At 50.7% G+C, this 17,630-nt stretch overlaps 9 protein-coding genes across 9 annotated transcripts; 4 read left to right on the top strand and 5 right to left on the bottom strand.

Annotated features, from left to right (window-relative positions):
• Positions 1-41: 41 nt before the first annotated feature.
• On the bottom strand, positions 42-3,278 carry IAQ61_001366 (uncharacterized protein; the record flags this gene model as incomplete). Its single annotated transcript, XM_003839623.1, has 1 exon — positions 42-3,278. One exon carries the CDS (start codon positions 3,276-3,278, stop codon positions 42-44), a length of 3,237 nt encoding a protein of 1,078 aa, XP_003839671.1.
• Positions 3,279-4,398: 1,120 nt separating this feature from the next.
• IAQ61_001365 (uncharacterized protein) lies at positions 4,399-4,623 on the bottom strand (the record flags this gene model as incomplete). The annotated part of the gene is made up of 1 exon (XM_003839622.1): positions 4,399-4,623. The coding sequence occupies one exon, from the start codon at positions 4,621-4,623 to the stop codon at positions 4,399-4,401; it is 225 nt and encodes a 74-aa protein (XP_003839670.1).
• Positions 4,624-5,950: 1,327 nt separating this feature from the next.
• IAQ61_001364 (uncharacterized protein) lies at positions 5,951-6,705 on the bottom strand (the record flags this gene model as incomplete). Its single annotated transcript, XM_003839621.1, has 2 exons — positions 5,951-6,595; positions 6,667-6,705. The coding sequence occupies 2 exons, from the start codon at positions 6,703-6,705 to the stop codon at positions 5,951-5,953; spliced, it is 684 nt and encodes a 227-aa protein (XP_003839669.1).
• A 368-nt stretch (positions 6,706-7,073) lies between these two features.
• IAQ61_001363 (uncharacterized protein) lies at positions 7,074-8,984 on the bottom strand (the record flags this gene model as incomplete). Its single annotated transcript, XM_003839620.2, has 4 exons — positions 7,074-8,362; positions 8,411-8,539; positions 8,590-8,625; positions 8,678-8,984. 4 exons carry the CDS (start codon positions 8,982-8,984, stop codon positions 7,074-7,076), a joined length of 1,761 nt encoding a protein of 586 aa, XP_003839668.2.
• A 612-nt stretch (positions 8,985-9,596) lies between these two features.
• On the bottom strand, positions 9,597-10,786 carry IAQ61_001362 (uncharacterized protein; the record flags this gene model as incomplete). The annotated part of the gene is made up of 5 exons (XM_003839619.1): positions 9,597-9,638; positions 9,694-9,841; positions 9,891-10,159; positions 10,206-10,671; positions 10,746-10,786. The coding sequence occupies 5 exons, from the start codon at positions 10,784-10,786 to the stop codon at positions 9,597-9,599; spliced, it is 966 nt and encodes a 321-aa protein (XP_003839667.1).
• An 864-nt stretch (positions 10,787-11,650) lies between these two features.
• IAQ61_001361 (uncharacterized protein) lies at positions 11,651-12,708 on the top strand (the record flags this gene model as incomplete). The annotated part of the gene is made up of 4 exons (XM_003839618.2): positions 11,651-11,671; positions 11,775-11,823; positions 11,988-12,066; positions 12,114-12,708. The coding sequence occupies 4 exons, from the start codon at positions 11,651-11,653 to the stop codon at positions 12,706-12,708; spliced, it is 744 nt and encodes a 247-aa protein (XP_003839666.2).
• Positions 12,709-14,065: 1,357 nt separating this feature from the next.
• On the top strand, positions 14,066-14,464 carry IAQ61_001360 (uncharacterized protein; the record flags this gene model as incomplete). The annotated part of the gene is made up of 1 exon (XM_003839617.1): positions 14,066-14,464. The coding sequence occupies one exon, from the start codon at positions 14,066-14,068 to the stop codon at positions 14,462-14,464; it is 399 nt and encodes a 132-aa protein (XP_003839665.1).
• A 689-nt stretch (positions 14,465-15,153) lies between these two features.
• IAQ61_001359 (uncharacterized protein) lies at positions 15,154-15,477 on the top strand (the record flags this gene model as incomplete). Its single annotated transcript, XM_003839616.2, has 1 exon — positions 15,154-15,477. One exon carries the CDS (start codon positions 15,154-15,156, stop codon positions 15,475-15,477), a length of 324 nt encoding a protein of 107 aa, XP_003839664.2.
• A 355-nt stretch (positions 15,478-15,832) lies between these two features.
• IAQ61_001358 (uncharacterized protein) lies at positions 15,833-17,095 on the top strand (the record flags this gene model as incomplete). The annotated part of the gene is made up of 3 exons (XM_003839615.2): positions 15,833-16,028; positions 16,174-16,208; positions 16,400-17,095. Coding segments are annotated over 3 exons (927 nt in total), but the record flags the coding sequence as incomplete, so codon positions are not given.
• Positions 17,096-17,630: the final 535 nt, after the last annotated feature.

The following is a 17,630-nucleotide window of genomic DNA, read 5'->3' as shown; positions in this document are numbered from 1 at the left end:
GGCCAAAAATCATTTGTTCCACCCACGCGCTCAATAATGCTCTAGTAAACTTCAAGGACATATCTCCCTTCGTCCTTCAACTTCTCAATCTCCTTGCGTGAATCCACCTTTCTCGCTCCCGGATTCTTGGCTTTGTGCTCAACCTCAATAGCCTCCTGGAGCACTTCCGTGACATCAGGAACAGGCCACGTCGGTCCACACAGGTAGAAGCTTCCCTCTTTCTCCAAATAAGCTTGCCTGATGTCAGTCAGAGTCTCTCGCATGCGATCCTGGATGTAAATCTTCTGGGGCTGGTCACGAGAGAAAGCACGGCCAAGAAGTGTGATTATGCCAGCGTCCTGGTAGGCTTCCCATTCCTCGCCGAAGAGGTACTCTTCGCGCTGTGTACGGGAGCCCATGTAGAGCAGGACCTCACCAATTTCATGTCCCTGTTGCTTTTGATAAGCACGCTCTTGGACAAAGGCACGGAAGGGTGCAAGACCGGTTCCAAGGCCCGCCATGATGATGGGCGCGGTTGTCTTGGTGGGCAACTTCATGACGGACGGCTTGACGGACACAGTAACGGGAGAGCCGACCTTGAGTGCGTTGAGATAACGTGTAGCCTGGCCGAAACGATCACGGCCCTTGGGGTCGACCCAGTTTACCGTAACAATAAGGAGAGCGACGGAATTGGGTGTAACGTTTTGTGCAGAGGCAATAGAGTACTCGCGGCGCTTCATCGGGTCCACGATACGGACAATGTCATGGAATGATGGGTGCGCAGATGGGAATTCGAGGAGAATGTCGGCATAGGTGACAGTATCGACTTCAGCACGACGCTTGAACTCAGAGGCACCCTCGGCACTGACAAGCTGCAGAAGCTCCCTCTTCTCGCGCTCGTCATCCGCAAACTCTGCAAGAGCTTCATAGAAGCGTTTGGGTGGGCGACCAAAGATGTCAACATTCTGCATCAATGACTGGTATACGGTACGGTTGACCAGAACGTTGGGGTCCTCCCGAGATGGTACCTCGACGATCTCGTTGGGGTTGAGGCCATACCATTTGATGAATTCCTCAACCTGCTCCATATCGTTCTCAGCATGAATACCGAGGGCCTCACCAATAGCGTAAGTAACGCCAGAGTCACCGAGATCGAACTCGATGTGGAAGATGTTACGGTTGTATGTGTCAGGTGTGAGGCGTCGGCGCTCTTTGACAGTAACGATGCTTGTCTTGAAACCGAGATCGGGACGAACTTGGTTGGCGGTTCCAAAGGCTTCTTTGAAAGCGAAGCCCTTGGCAGCAATCTGCCAGTCCTTGAGTAGGGCAGGCGGCTCAGGCTCGATACGATCAAAGGGAGCAAAGCTGTTAACGTTGAGGTCCGAAGGGAAGCGGATGGGCTCAACATCTTCCTCCACAGTACCCCATGCAGCAGGCACCTCGACTTCACGCAATATGCTTTCTAGTTGCTGTAAAAGCTTATCGAAGACCTCAAAGCTTCCGTTGATGGCTGCAAGCTTCGAAAGACCGGAGGTCAACAAATCTTTGCGCGCGACCTTGAGAAAAACCAGTTCGGTGAGGTATACCTCGAGAGTAGGATCCTCAGCAACAACCTCAGATAGTGCAGGGTCGTATACAAAAAGGCTCACGTCCTGATCGACAAGAGCCTTGCGAAATGCTGGCGAGAGCTTGCTCTCGAGCTCCTCGTCTTTGACGCCTGGAAGCTTGATAATGAGCGAACCATCTGCCCTGAGACTGTTCAAGACGTTGAACTCTTGTAGGATAGTGAAGTCGCCAACAAAAGCAAGATCAGCCTGCTCAACTGAGTAAGGTGCCTCGATGGTATAGTCAGCGTTGCGGATGTCAGTACGAGTGACACCACCCCGAACGAGATTGTCGTGGCCACTGCGGACGAAGACATTCTTCGAGGAATCTGTGGACAGGAGCTTGCCAAGAACACCTGGGGCATTTGAAGCAGGTGAGTCGTCCAAGTTCCAGAAAGTGTACTGCTTAACGTCTGCGGTGTTAAGAATGTCGACATACGAGCGTACCTCGGTCTGGGTCTTCTCGGCGTGGATCTGACGGAAGACATCGAGTATATTACTTGGGGTCCACACTTGCTCACGTGAATATTTCACATCTGAGACATCAACGTTGCGGTCGAAAGCGAACTGGATTGCTGCCAACACATCGGCGTAAAGTGTGGAAAACTCAGCAGGATCAAGTACCGCGGCTTCATCCTTGACCTGACCAAGCACAGCAATGTGGCGAGCACTTTTGGGAAGCATTTCAAGGAAAGCCTCCTCAACAAACGGGCGGTAGACGCGAACGTTGATGACACCGACCTTGTCACCATCACGGGATAGAGCGTTGGCAACTTGTGCTGTTAACGATGCCTCGACGGTACCAAAGACTACAAGCACACTCTCTGGTTGCTCGTGGCCGTAGTAGTCAAACAACTTGTAGTCTTCACCGAGCTCGTCGTTGAAGGCTTGTAACAGACGTAGCACACGTCCAGCAGGGTCTGAGTGCTTCTTGTCAACCTCAGAGATAGCTTTCAGGACAGCTTGGTAGTTATTGTAAAGTCTGGGCTGGTCCATCGTGTCTACCAAACGGGCAGTTTCACGACCGACACTAATGCCGTCATATGTGTGGATTGTAGGTAAGATGCTGGAGAGCAGGGTAGCGAAAAGCGACATGTGCTGTGTCTCAAAGACGGAAGGGCTGCAGACGAGTGCGAGACCCAAGTCCTCGGCGAGGTTGAGAGACGAAACATAGTCAGTGACCAAGCCAGCAGCAGAGCTGGCCGAGTAGTCGACAGCAGCGATGTGAGCGGTGAGCGGGTTTGCGACCGAATAGAGGGCCGAAAGTTGGTCGAGGGAGGAGCGGAGGTACTTGAGAGTCGAGGAAGAGGCAATGATGGACTGAGGAAGGTGGCGTTTCTTGAGGTCAAAGTCCTTGGAGAACATGTAACCCAGGGCAATGGCGCCAGCTCCCGTCCTGGTCTCTAAAGAAGAGACTCCAGTCTGCTGTCCAAAGGCATTCTTCTCGCCCTGGGCGTGCCAGTTCTTGATTGCCACATCCAAGTCGAATGACTCAGCTGAGTAGGCAAAGATCTTGTGCGAAAGCGCATATGCCACTTGCTGGACAAGCGTCTGCGCTGTGAGGTAGGTGGGGCCACTGATGGACTCGAGGGAGAGATGCTGGCCAAAAGGCAGGCTGGAAGACATCCTCTCGAAGCTCTTGGGCTCCTTCTGCTCGGCGCCAGGGCCAGCAGATTCTGTTTGTTGGGAATGCATCCTGAACGTAGAATATGCTACTCCTCAGTGACCAAACGAGAGGCAATGGGCGGCAAACAGATATCTCATAAAAAAGATGACGGTCTGGCGAGTCTCTCCTTGAGAATTTACACGGGGAGGTCAGTCTGCTGTGGCGTCAAAGCGGTATAGAAGAGATGGCTGGAGACTCTCACCTTGACAATTCACACGGTGAGGCCGCGAGTGTAGAACGCGTGCTGGAGAGGTCGTCTCTTTGCAGATAAAAAGTGCCACGATCCGGCGATGTCGCTAAGTCTGGGGCCGAGGAACGTGAAGTAGTCGTAGGTAGCAGTCATGATTGGCTTAATTGTCCTTTTACTCGGGCGATAGATTGCGAATTGCGGTCTATCGCCATGTCGCGTCCAAAAAGTGAAGTTAGCGTGCATTGCGTGATTCCCATGCCAAGTGGTCGGTTACATCTCGGATCTGACCAGGCGCCATTCTCGGAGATCTGATAATGCCCTCTCATCCACCGTGGCATAACTTCCACTGCGCGCATCCCATTCCGACGGCATCTATCATCTACCAGAATTCTCAAGGCCTGCAAATGCGGTCAACGCTGGTCGTAACCGAAATCAATTAGCAACGATACGGCCAGGCGACATTAGCGCGTTGACCAATAATCCAGTCGAACGCTCCGAGAATGTAATGGACCAGATGGAATCAGCGAACCTGGTTTAGAAATTCCATGCAAATTCACTCTGTCTGTTCTGCTTTTGGAGGCGTGAGTGGTATCTACATCTGGCTCATACTATTCCCCTCGAGTTGACCTGGCATTCAAGTTGTTTACTAGTGCAAAGGCTTGCCCATCAACACTACTGTGACCATCGCACGGCAAACTCGAATGAAAAGATCAAAACACATATATAAGCTCGATTTGAGTGAGTAAATAGTGCATTTGGTATCACAAGCTAAACAACCCTATATGGTATACTCCATAAAAAAACGCCTCTCCGATGCCATGTACCATTTCGATATCGCGCTTTCAATCATCCCATCTCATATTCAAAATCAGCTGCTCAACCTCTTTACTATCCAACTGTCTCCTCTCCTTCTTTACTCCAACAAACTTGCCGCTCCTCTCTCCCTCCACCAGATAGAGTCACATCTTACCGTTGAGCCACCAGGCGGCTCCTAAAGGCCAGCCAAGAACAATGGTATAGAAGGGAACGATCATGGTACTTGTTGCGACGACGCGCTTGCCGAGATCACTGGCACGCCATGGGTGAGGTGTCATGGTGACTGGGTTGCGAGCGAAGGGATGTGGTTCTGTAAGATGGCGGGCTGCACTGCGGAACATGGTGCGCATTTGTGTTGCTGAGACCATTTTGCAGACTTGGGGTTTGATGGTTGATCGGTTGGTAGTATAGTGTCGTTTGACGTATGTTTGTACAGCCGACGTAGGTAGTTAATCGTTTAGTGGTGGTGGTGGTGGTGGTGGTGGTAGTGGTTGTGGTGGTTGTTCAAGCAAGTCTTGATATTACGCCTGCGATGTGTTGCTGGTATAGTAGATCGATCGAATATGATTGTGGGGTAGAGTATTGGATGTGCTCTGGTGAATTGTTGTAATGTGATGATGATGATAAAACCATGCACTGTACCACGATGCCCATCCTATATATTCAATGCATCCAGCAATCATTCAGCCTCCGCCTCCGATACTTTCCAACCAAAGCCGCAACATGGCACCACCAACCCGTCTCCCATGAGTTCCATCTCACCTGAGTATTTCACGCACCCCGACCCATTGCCGTACCCCTGCCGACGCCTCCAACACGTCAAGGCCGGACTCCACGATCGCTACATGCGGAAATGAACATGTCTAATCATAGATGACTGTCGACCACCTACGACTCTTTTGGCTGGTTCTCGCTGCATCGACGCTGCAAGCAGGACAGCGCGTGGTTGTGGTGTGAGACGGGGTGGTGTGAGATGTAAGAGGGTGTCGGCAACGGCCGACGGCATGAGTCAGCTTCGGAGTAACGCGTGATGTCGGTGGTGTGAGATTCGGCTGATCACGAACATGAGCCCGGTGGATGGAAGAAATGTTTTGTGGATATTACAATATGTACAGTAGATCAGAGGAGTGATTGATGTTGGTGTTCTTTGTGGAACACATAATGTCGAGATCTCTCAAGGAACAATCGGTACTCCAGATAGGGTGGTACGTACCTAGGTAGTGCGACCACAATGGTGGGTACAATTGCTGTGCTCCCGCCGGGAGTTTAGAAAATGTTGGGGCTTTTGATTGGTCGAATGTCCTATTTTCTCAGCACAAGTGGCCTTTGATTGGCCAATATATAACAGGTCCGCGCCCTTTACTGTGCTATGTCCCCAATCGGTTCCCAAGAAAAGTCAAAGAGTGCTGGCAACCTTTGGTTGGGACGTTGATTGACACCACATATCCATACCTCCAGAAGCTTGCGTGGTTCATTTCCCCAGTATACTGCGTGTACAAAGCTCCTCTCACACAGTGGAGTTGTGGCTGGCGGTGAAGGGGTTTTCAGAGTTCACTCTGCGTTGCGAAACATACCGAGATATTTTTTCTTCTGTTTCTGTCCTCAGAGTCACAAAGACTGGGTATCTGTCTCATCAACCATACATATCCGCCTGGCCAAGTGTGCCAAGAACTTCATGCTTCCCTTCCCACGCTCTCACTCTTTCCCTAGACTAACAATCTCCGCCTGTCCCACCAGCCAAACTCCCTCTTCCTTCTTTCCCTCTACACACATCAAACCAGCATTCACCGCGGCCCTCGCAATCACGATTGCATCCTGCGCCCAAAAATTGGTCAAAGCAGGCGTCAAACTCCGCATACCCTTTGCCAGCATTCTGATCGCCGTCTCCGCAGGCCTCGACTCGTTTCTATCTCCCACAATAAGCCCTGGCTGCAAAATGACAGTGTGCTTGAAACCCAAAGCCTTTACCGCGTCTTCGAGCTCGCCTTTCATCTTGGGATATGCGAAGGAGGACTTTGAGCTCGCGTTGGCGGTACTGATCAGCACGTAGGTATCCGTACCCGCCTCTTTGGCGGCGCGCGCAAGCTCGAGGTTGAGATCGAGGTCGATTTTGCGTTGGGCTTCGATACTGCCCGCAGCGCCTTTCGTAGTTCCGAGACCTGAGAAGAAAACACGGGGCTTCATCTCGCGAGGGAAGAGGGACGGCCATTCCGAGCTCTCGGTCGAGATTATGGGGGTGAGTTTGGTAGAGGCGGTGGGGTTGGGGAGCTCGCGGCGGGTGTAGGCATAGATGGAAGAGAAGGCTGGATGAGCGAGCAACTGAGACAGTATATTCGAGCCCTGTGGGTGTTGCAAGCTTAGTAGGTAGCCTTGGAAGACGGTGAATCTTGCCCATGGTAATGAGAACTTACCACGAGCCCAGTACTACCGGCGAGTGCTGCTGTCGTCATACTGGCTGTGAACGAGATCGCTGAAGTGGTAGAGTGATTCTAGGACCGTCCAGTGGATTCAGGCAATTGGCCCTGATTCTTAGAGTCAAGTTTTTCCCCGTATCTTCAGGTGATTTTAAAGGCAGAAGCTGGGCGCGTAGATGTTGATTCTTTGCAGTAGAGTTTCTATGATATTTTTTTGCCTGGAGTCTGGGCCCTGACCCTGAGCAGACGTCATGAAGCCGAGACGGGCCGAGGCGCACAACATTCAGCCCATCCCGAGCCTCACTGCACTCAATTGCCAATAGTTCTGTGGTTCACGACTCAACACAGAAAGAGACCAATGCCAATTTCAAAAGTCTACATGGGTGCTTGCATCAATGATTTCCTTAAAAGTTCACTACACTCGCCTCCAGCACACCTTCAGGTCCGATCAACGCCTTTTGTACCGTTTCGTCAACTGGTCGGTCCACACCCAGAATCATCAGTGCTTCATTGCTCCCACGTTCCTCCCCATTCTGCCTCTCTTCAATTTCCTCGTCCAACGGTGCAACACTCATGAATTTGATGTTCACGCCAGCCTTACCCAACAGGTTGCCTACGAATCCAATCTTGCCACAGGAATCGAAGTTCCTGCAGATGAGCAGAGTGCCACGAGGTACAAATTCGCCTCTGAACTTGTCGAGGCGTGAGATGAAGGGCTTGTTGCCTGAGACAAAGCCCTGTATGATCTGATCCTCATAGTCCTGCAACTTCACGTTGCGTGCAGCTGAAGGTGAGCTGGTGCGTGAGTTGTCGCGCGCTTGTGAGACGGATCGCGTAGCTCGTGCACGGAGAGTGATGAACGAGCTATACGGCTTATCTTCGACGTTCTCACGGGATCGCTGTTCGTTGATGAGGATACCGCGCTCTTTTGCCAGGATCTCCGCATTGACAATGTTGATGTTCAACCCGTCCGAGGACGTAATGGGGGTGAGAAGACCCTTGACTAATGCTGCGAATAGCGGTTTTGTGGTGTTGATGGTCGCAAGCTTGCCCTCATACGTAATGTCGAAAGTAGTGCGGAAGGAATCAATCTTGACGGATGAGTAATGCTGAGTGTATAAAGAGCCCATCTTTTCAACAAGACTAATATACGGTTGCAAGGTTCGGTACTCGTCCGGGAGGACGATAGGCGCATTGACGGCTGAGCGAGGTAGTTCGCCAGACAGTATCGAAACGACTTGCTCACAGACATCAATCGACACATTTTCTTGGGCCTCTTTTGTGGATGCTCCAAGATGAGGAGTCGCGACCACTTTTGGATGCGCGATCAATCTGCTAGCCGAAGAGTCTGGCTGAGGAGGTTCCGATGTAAAAACATCGATACCAGCTCCAGCAATGGTGCCCGCATTCAACGCTTCAACAAGCGCATCTTCATCAATCATGCCGCCTCTTGCAACGTTCAAAATCCTCGCTGTAGGTTTCATGGTGGCCAGCTCGGCTTTGCCTATCATACCCTTCGTCGAAGCAATGAGAGGGGTGTGCAATGTCAAAAAGTCTGCCATCTTCAGCAATTCTGCGAGACTGGATAACAAAGTTACCGATGCCGCGGCAGCAAGATTTGGATTGGCGTAGGGATCATAGGCCACAAGTCGCATACCAAGACCGTTTGCGATACGAGCAACTGTCAGACCGACTGTTGCGAGTCAAACCCTGTGCGGTACAAGGGTACTACCTAACTCACCTTTACCCAGACCTACGATTGCAAGTGTTTTCTCTTTGGCCTCAACACCCACTAGGCGACTGCGTTCCCATTTCCCCGCCTTGATGCTTTGCGAGGCGTCGGCGACATTACGAGCCACAGCCATGAGTACTGAGGAATATCAGTCAAGCAAAAAAGTTGACATTGTATGAAACACGTACGTGCAATGGTATGCTCAGCGGCAGCGTTGATGTTGCCTATTACATATTGTTAGCAGGCCCCACTGGACAATGTATGTAATCCTTGTACCTGATGGCGAGTTTACGACAATGATGCCATGGGAAGTGGCAGATTGCACATCGACATTGTCCACACCAACTCCCGCACGAGCAACAACCTTCAATTTCTTCGCCTGACTTAGAAGATCGGCCGTGACCTTGGTCTCCGACCGCACGATAAGAGCGTCATAATCGCCAATGATACTTTTCAACTCCTCTGGGCTCAGACCTTTCCGCTCGTCGACGTCAAATTGGTCTTGCAGGAGTGCTAGTCCGTCTGGCGAGACCTTCTCCGGTATGAGGATCTTTCTTTTGGTTGTCTGCATTACAATAGCCATGCTGTGATTTGCAAAAAGGACACTGGTGTGTACCGGTAGGTTGAGAGATCACAAACGGAGGGGAAGACAAGGTGTCCAATTTATTGAGCAACAAGCCAAGCGATAGCCGCTATCGGACTGTTACAAGTGCGTATACCTAGGACTTCCATGTACTCCGATGCTTGGTGCTTCCTTGGGTTGTTGTTGCGGGGGTGGACCCTACCCTACAGTAGCGGGGGGTGGGCCCTGGCGGGGTAGGGAGTACCGGTACGGTAGTTGGCCCCCGGTGTACCGTACCCCACGTATGTCTTACCGGCGGTAACAAGTCCCGGGAAATCTTCCAGGAACGCTGGATACTTTGCGTCGTTTGACTGTTGAACTGTGAAGATGAAGATGCTAGCTGAGGATTGGAGAAGGATGCATCACATCAAATCTCAAAGGCCAACGATGTAGTTGATGTACGTTTGTTGTCACTTGTGTCCATCACCCTGCATACATATGTTTGGCCACGGTACTACAATCTGCATAGTCTGCCTTGCGCGGGAGACTCATAGCCATAATGGCATCTCCTCATTCGTCGGTTCAAATGGTTGGGTGGGATGCTGCACGCAACTGGTAGCCGATCTCGCCGGTTTACCAATTACTGCGTGTCTTCAACTTCTCATTCTGCACAACCTGGTGACTGTCAATAATTGACTCAATCATGATGGGCGCAGTGAAATTCACTCACCTCGATCCAGTAGTGGTCAGGATCAAGGACAAACGCAATGTTTTTCATGCGACCTTCTGTCAGCCTCTTCTTCCAGGTGACCTTGTTCTCCTCAAACCGAGCACATGCCGCATCCAAATCATCTACAGTAATGCAAATATGGCCGAACCTAGAATGTTTAGCAATACCTCCCCCCGATTTATCACAGTGAGACTTACCCCTGAGGCTCATCATTGCCATTGTGGTAGTTGAAGCTGGCGTCCTTTTCAGTACCGTAATTCCAAGTCAATTCCAGCAGGCCTTCATGTCCAGCCAGAGGGTTGACACCGTTTGCTGTTTGGTCAGGCGCATCAGCACCATATCCAAGAAAGTATAAATTGAACTCGGCATTTGGACTTTCTGATGTGCGCTTCAGCTTCATGCCCATTACATCTTGGTAGAACTTCAGCGATATGTCTTTGTCCTTGACACGGATCATAGTGTGGTTCTAGGTAACGTTAGCTTAGGACAGCAGCAAAAAGACGGTCACTGACCATTCGGTATGTGTCTATATCCGTCTCTTTGACGTTCTCAGTCTCCTCGAGGGACTTCTGCCCAATGATCTCAATCCAGTAGCCATCGGGGTCCAACACGAATGCAATGTGGCGCATACGTCCATCGGTAAGTTTTTTCTGGAATTCATAGCCTGCATCCTCTAGCCGTTGACAGGCAGCTTGCAGGTTGTCTACAGATATACACAAGTGACCAAAGCCCTTGTACGGCTCTGTGTTGCCGTTTGTGATCTTGTAGTTGGGATCGTCCTCAGTGCCATAGTTGTGAGTGAGCTCGACGATGCCCTCACGATCGGTCCAATGATTGCCATGTGAGACTGCTTTGGGGCTGTCGTATGCGAGAAAGTACAAATCGAACTTTGCGTCCGGGTTTTTGATCTGGTTGATTTGTTTCATACCAAGAAACTGGTAGAATTCCAGCGATCTCTTTGGATCCTTGATGCGGAGCCTACACAGTAAAAGGCGTCAGCGACTCACCAATCGTACACATGATGGAAAGGCGAAAGACATGCAGGTGCTCACATTGAGTGGTTCAGCTTGTACTTGGTGGGGTCGGTCGCCATGGTTGCTAAGCTTCGAAGCAGATTATTTGACAGGCTCGTTGTTGGTCTTGTAGTCCAAGATGTAGTCCGCGATATGAAGGACGTAGTCTGTTGGCTTCCAAGCGTGATCCTGCTAGCTAGAGATCGCAGGTAAAGCATAGATGGAGTGAGCCGAAGATTCCCTGCGCTTTCAACGGGACAGGCCACAGGAAAATAGGCGAGAGGGGCAGATTCATGATGACGTTGACCCCTCACTAACATTGAATCATTTTCAATACCACGCTTAACCGATAACTACCCATCTAATGATGCCCTGACCATAACGACACCGTAATGTAACGATGCCGTAACGTAACGATGCCGTAACGTAACGATGCCGTAACGTAACGATGCCGTAACTTTATGGTACCGTAAGTGCGGCAACAACCCCTCCATCAGGCTCCCAGCCACCGTACCAAGTCGGAAATCAGTCCTTGCATGATGTGCTATTCTGCTCTACCTAGTACTGTCAAGTCACTACCATGGATGTATTGTCTATTCGGTGTACATGGTCACTGTTTATCAAGTCTCCCGCTGCTTGTTGACTGCTACAGTACTCCAACATACCTACCCACCCACATGGACCATATATACTGTACCCCTACGCACCTACTACACGAGTCTTGCAATAATAAGCCAACTCGACGAAATTCAGAACGCTTCATAGCACTTCATTCTATACGGGTAGTACATACTAAACAGTAGAGTACCCGTCAACTCTCCTCTCCTCTCTTTGATTCTCAGGGGCAGGGGTCGTGGGCAACCGGCAAATTAGCCAACTTTCCTCCGAGGCAGATGGTCATAGCTTTCCCAGCTGTCGCTTTCCATCGAACCGTGGACGTCACCATGCCGAGGACGATGATATATGTACATACTAACTTTACACGCCGACACTCCTTCCATAGTGAGATAGCGCATCGACTGGAGCCTTCTGCTTGTCTCACAGCCCACTCCTTGTCTGTCCTTGTAGCGTGTGCGACCTGGATTGCGACAGCGACTTTCTGTCGACCGTCAACCAGGTACGCGAGAGCCCTCCAACATTATGCAATCTTCACATCGCGCCCCAGCACACAGTCTTGTTCTTGTGACTGTGTATGACTGCTCTTCATAATCATTTGCCTGTCCTCCCGATCGTTACCGACAGCAACTATCCATCCATCTCTAACCATGCAAGCGGTCGCAGCAAGGCCAATGATCAACATCGCGAAGGTCAGCGAGTGGCTTACCCGGAATGCCAACGAACACCTATACCCACGACTCTTGTAAGCACCCTATTTTCCCTTGCTACTGGCCCCACTAATGCAGACAGCCTGATGTCGCCAAACGGCACCTTGCTGGCCTACTCCAAACCTGTGGACATCAAGGAGCTCCGCGACCAAGCGGCGCTGATATCCATGGTCTGGAAGGACAACTGCGTAGGCAGGGCAAGGCTACCCTCACGCACAGATTCGGCGCATGATTCTCAATTGAAGTCTTCTTTGAGGACACTTACCGTCGAAACCGAGGACTGCAACATTATCGTGCGATTTTTGCAATCAGAATTGCTGCTGGTCCTCGTTGGCACAATCCCCCCATGTAAGCGACAAAGATTTAGAATCACCGCAGAAGGATACGGCGATTCGCGATATCCGGACACCGACACAGTGAGCTCTCGGCCGGGATCAAGCTCAAGACTTCTCCAAAATGATGACAATCCTGAAAATTTTCTGAGTCCTACCGGTGAACCTAGTCTTTCCAAGGGTAAGGCTCCATCCATTGCTAGCAACATGAGTCAACGCGAGAAAGACATCAGAACCGGAACACTACACGTGCAACGAAAAAGATTGGATGCACTTGCGGACTACGTATTGAGAGACTTCGAAGAGACTGGCTTCGTCATGCCAGCGGACTCGGACCTTCAATAGCGCGGGAGAGATGCATTGTGTACAGTGAGTATGTGCAATTTTGTGTTGTAGGTTGCTTTGTTTTATAGCGTCTTTGGCGGGAGTATTTCCATTCTGTACAACAATTGTAGCCAGGCGAGTTGACAAGGAATCCATGAGTCATCAAGTCAATCCGCGAATCGAAATGCTCAGTCGCTGATAGTTAGAGTTGCGCCAGGCTGTGTGTTCTCGATGGCGCAGAGTCTGATCGTTGTTTCTCGATCTCCCAGATGCTGCCCTACAACAGCAGGGTGATGATATGTTACCTTCACAGCTGAAGATGTCTCGTTCCTTGACCCTGTAGAACAACCCCCCTGACACGTGCTTCGCCGCTGAAGAACCTGAGCCAAGTTCGTGCTAATTCCACCGGTATGACGAACAGCGGCCGAGCCTGATACAAAACAGCCAAACCTCAATAGTGGCTCCTCTAGCTGCGTAGAGCTTGTTACCAAGCATGGCTTCATCTGCCTCTTTAAGCATACAGACAGCTTCCCTGAGTTGTGCCAGTCGACCGCCCCGTACTAGCCGAACATAGAGAGTGCCTTTCGAATTCGCGGCTCGATAGTAGACGGCTCGCAGCTCTAATCAAATTTGATCGTAACAAGGAGACATCGCGACTGGCCAAGTGCCTCCCCAAGGGTTACATCAGGCCAGCCTTGGACGTCAACTACGAATATTCCACAATGGCTGGATGGACGACACACAATCATGGCAGACTTGTCTCGGCATCGATTCTCTGCTGACTTTCCTTGTCCGATCAAAAGGTGTCCATGTGGATCGAGGAGTCTGGGGATACTATTGGGCTGTGCGAAAGGGCGCAGCAGCGGCATCCGTCAGGCGTGCAGAGCCACAACGGTAAGGGTGTGTATAGTCGTGGGTGTGGGACAAGACCGAGGGGATGCCCATAACTTCTTTAGCCTAGAGTTCTTCGACATGTTGCCACATTGTTGTAGTGCGAAAGACGTCATGTCTGACAGCATGCTTGGGGTTGCAATCGAAGTTCTGTCACATGACGCGTGGTGTCACCAGTAAATACTCTACTCTGGTAATACTCTCCTAGGTAGAGTACTATAGTTGTGTGTTGTGGTGACATAACCGGGTCCTCTGACGTCATTCTTAGCGTTTTGTTGTGGTGCGTGGTGCAGCTTCATGGCTCCGGACATCAAGTCGTTACCGCCATTGCCAGTGAGATTCTAATTACAAGCACATCGAATTCGTTATCATCTTCCTCCTCCTTCCAATCTTAACGCTGCTCTCGTCAGCTTGACCCTCGCAATTCGACACGCCAAGACGAGACAGACAGTACATCACCTCACATCGTCACGACACCAACAAGAAAATGTTCCGCTCCCAGCCAATGCGCGCCCTACGACGCGCCGTCAGACAAAATATTCCTCTCAATACACGCGCCAACTTCTTACCAACGACATCGATCCGCGCCGCGACAAAAGGTGCCGAGGGCAAAGACACGCTCAAGCCGGTATCGACAGAATACTCCAAGTCTGGCTCCGACGACTCTGCAGCTCATACCGATGCCGCGTTCAATCCACAGAAGACTAGTCCTGAGGAAGAGGAAGCCTCGGTAGAGAAGGAGGCCGGAGGTAAGGCCAACAGCTTGAATGCAAGCCCAGGAAACAAGGACATCAGTGAGCCGAATTCGCCAGACGTTGGAGGCAACGGAGCAGCACCGGCAAAGAAGCAGAGCGGTGCTGGTAGCGCTCCCAAGCACGGATCGTAAACTTGTGATGATTCAAACACAATGAAACTCGACTTTCCCGCTGTGTGAGCATATCCCAGGACATCGTCGACACCAACATCAATATCGCGCTGTACTTGTCATACAACACAGAAGAGGGCGAAAAATAGCAATCAAATTTAATACCCCTTCCAACCTAAAATGTCAGCCAAAGCATCCACAAAGCAGTTACAGCTACTTTAAATCAGTATCCTCCATCTACTCCGCTGTCCAGCCACCGCCACCATTGCAAATTCTTCGGAATTTAGAGGGGTTGGAAAGGAAGCTGAGCTATTCAGAACTGACGTCGTAGACCGCAGTGGTTTGTCTAATGTTTAAGGTAAAGCATATGCCGTCTGTACAACGTGCTCGAATATAACCACTTTAAGACCCAACTTGAACCGTCTGCCGCGAAAGTTGAATCCTCTATGAGGCTCCTGACCATATTCCTGCGCCTAAACTGCGCGATACCCGCATTGCGATTGCCCAATAGCAGTGGGCCAAGAGATCTTCACCTATTGTGCACATGTGACGTCACAGTCAGTAATGTCTCATATTAGGTATGGTGGCTGCCAACATCGCGCAAGATATCTTCCTCAACCGTGTACAAATTCTTCAATCGAAATATCCTTTTCAAAAAAAATTCCAAATCTATTCGAAGAGCCTCATCTGAAGCTTACACAAGCCAAAAAATGGCATACCAGTCTCTCTTCTCAGCTACGCGCCCCATGCGTGCCCTACACATCCCACGCACATTTACCATCCGCCGTACCCTCACCAGCACACCTCGCTTCATGATCAAGGAAGATGCAGATCGCTCTCCCGAACAAGTCGAACAAGCGAAGCAGGACCAACTGAGAGAACAACAACAAGGCAAAGGAAGATGGCGAGAGGACCTAGCCAGCTCGGGAGAAAGCAACATCGCCGCCGATAAGGACGAGGTGCATGACCATGATAGCCATATGAAGGATTTGCAGAAAGAGACGGCAGCTAGGGGCGAGAAGGGGCAAATATGAGACCTGGGATTCCGGGATGAGTTCAGTAGAGTCAAGTTGATCGAGTGTTGATATCTATCTCTATATACATGCACATCTGCCAATTGCTCATGAGGTGCTTTGTTCGATAGCGTACTTGATGCGATATGAATTGTGGCTGCCTTGTCGGAAAGTCTAAGTATGGTTTTGAAATAATTCGCTATCACCGAGAAATAAACCGGGTAAAAGTAGAAATGCAAGGCAAAGCAAGAAAAGTGGCAAGATTAGAATACGGCGCTGCAGCGAAGACAACGGCAGCAACAGAAGAGAAGGAACAGGCAGATCTATCAGATCGATAGATCTCCAAGTAACTCTCGCATTTGATACTTGGAAATAGAACATCAACTTGATCTGGGGCAATAAAAAGGCAATCAATGGTCGATATCTCATTTTCGCAACAGAGATTGATGAGAATTATACTGCAAAGACCCGGCGTCTTTGTTCTGGGCCATGTCGTATGGTCCACAAAGAGGAGGATGTAGGTTTCGAGACACCGTTTAAGCAGGAAGATGTTGACATGGATCTGGTTTTTGGTACGGGTCGTTTTGCGTAAACGAATGGTTGTCGCATGGGCATATGCCTCCTATCTGTCCTCCATCCTGCAGGATCTTGGGTAGCACGAGTATTGAACAAAGATGTGACGGGAGAAATTCGTGATACTCGACACAAACTAAAAAGGAGGGAACTTCCAGAATGATCACGATAACTCGTCCGTAAGAAGTCTGTTCTGTTGTCGGCGACATTATGGGAGGCGGGGCTCGGTTGCGCACAGGGTTGCCCGCCCAAAATCGGGATGCGGATCCGAAAAGGCAGATCCACTGTTGCCGTACCGTGGCATCAGTCCAATTGCATGAGCGGCTCTGCATGGTGTTGCCGATGAGGGGACTTGCAACATATAAAGCAGGTACTGACTCCTGACGTCTTTCTCTCTCTCGTGTATCGATTGACAACTGTATCGGTTGTCTTGAAGATACTACAACAGACCAACCATCCAGCCAATCGTGCAACTCCACTCACACGATCCGCTATGCCGTCTATCCACCCCGCAATCGACAACGGTCTCACCAAGGGCAGCCCCACCTTCTCCGGCGGCAAGCTGTACTGCCACTGCCCCTCGAGAAAGGTCGAAGTAACGCTCGATGGCAACGTGGCCTTTAATCACGCCTGTGGCTGCTCGAAATGCTGGAAACCGAAAGGCGCCCTCTTCTCCATCGTTGGCGTCATCCCAAAAGACAAAGTCTCCGTCACAGCCAACGGCGATAAACTTAGAGTCATCGACGAGTCGGCGGCTATCCAGCGCAACGCCTGCAAAGAGTGCGGTGTGCATCTCTTCGGTCGTATCCACGTCGACCACGCGTTCAAGGGCCTCGACTTTGTGCATGTTGAGTTGAGTGACAAGAAGGGCTGGCAAGAGCCTCAATTTGCGGCCTTTGTAAGCAGTATCATCGAGCAGGGCTTCGACCCATCAGGCATGGAGGAGATTCGCAACAAGCTCAGGAGCGTAGGCCTGGAGCCATACGATGTGCTGAGTCCACCGTTGATGGACATGATTGCAACACACACGGCGAAGAAGAGTGGAAAGTTGTCGGCCAAGTTGTAATCGATCGGATTCCAGGAAGAGTTGGTGGCTTGTGATCGGGGTCTATTCCATTTTCATCCAAGTCGGCACATAGGTACCGTATGCTGGTTAGAGCTGACACAAAAGAACTGCGATGCAAAGAAGGAGAAATTCCAAGCTTTTACGCCAGACTGATTCCAGTCCTGAGCACCGTGATTTCCCACCATCAACCAAGTAGGCAATACTACCAGAGTAAAGAGTACCTATATGAACACGACATGCAAACAACAGGCTTGTCCTGACCCAAAACAAGCACCATCTCCCACGTGACCAAGACACAGCGCACGCACGCACGCACGCACGCACGCACGCTGATGTCTACGGCTGCCTTCTAAAACCACGTGCGCCATAGGGCTGGATTTGTACCTCGGCTCGGCCTTTGCGGAGTTTACACTAACTGCTACCGTAACAAACCCTCTTTCTCCTCCCCGTTTCACGCCATGGCAGCGCTGATGATCGGTCGATTCAGGTCCTGCTTTACGGTTACCTGTATGTACAATACGCTTCATAATCCCCA

This window comes from Plenodomus lingam (genome assembly GCF_022343315.1).
Source record: "Plenodomus lingam strain CAN1 chromosome Unknown contig_12, whole genome shotgun sequence".
Classification (NCBI taxonomy): Eukaryota; Fungi; Ascomycota; class Dothideomycetes; order Pleosporales; family Leptosphaeriaceae; genus Plenodomus; species Plenodomus lingam.
Note: the sequence above shows the minus strand (reverse complement) of the source record. Positions and strands in the feature narration are given on the sequence as shown.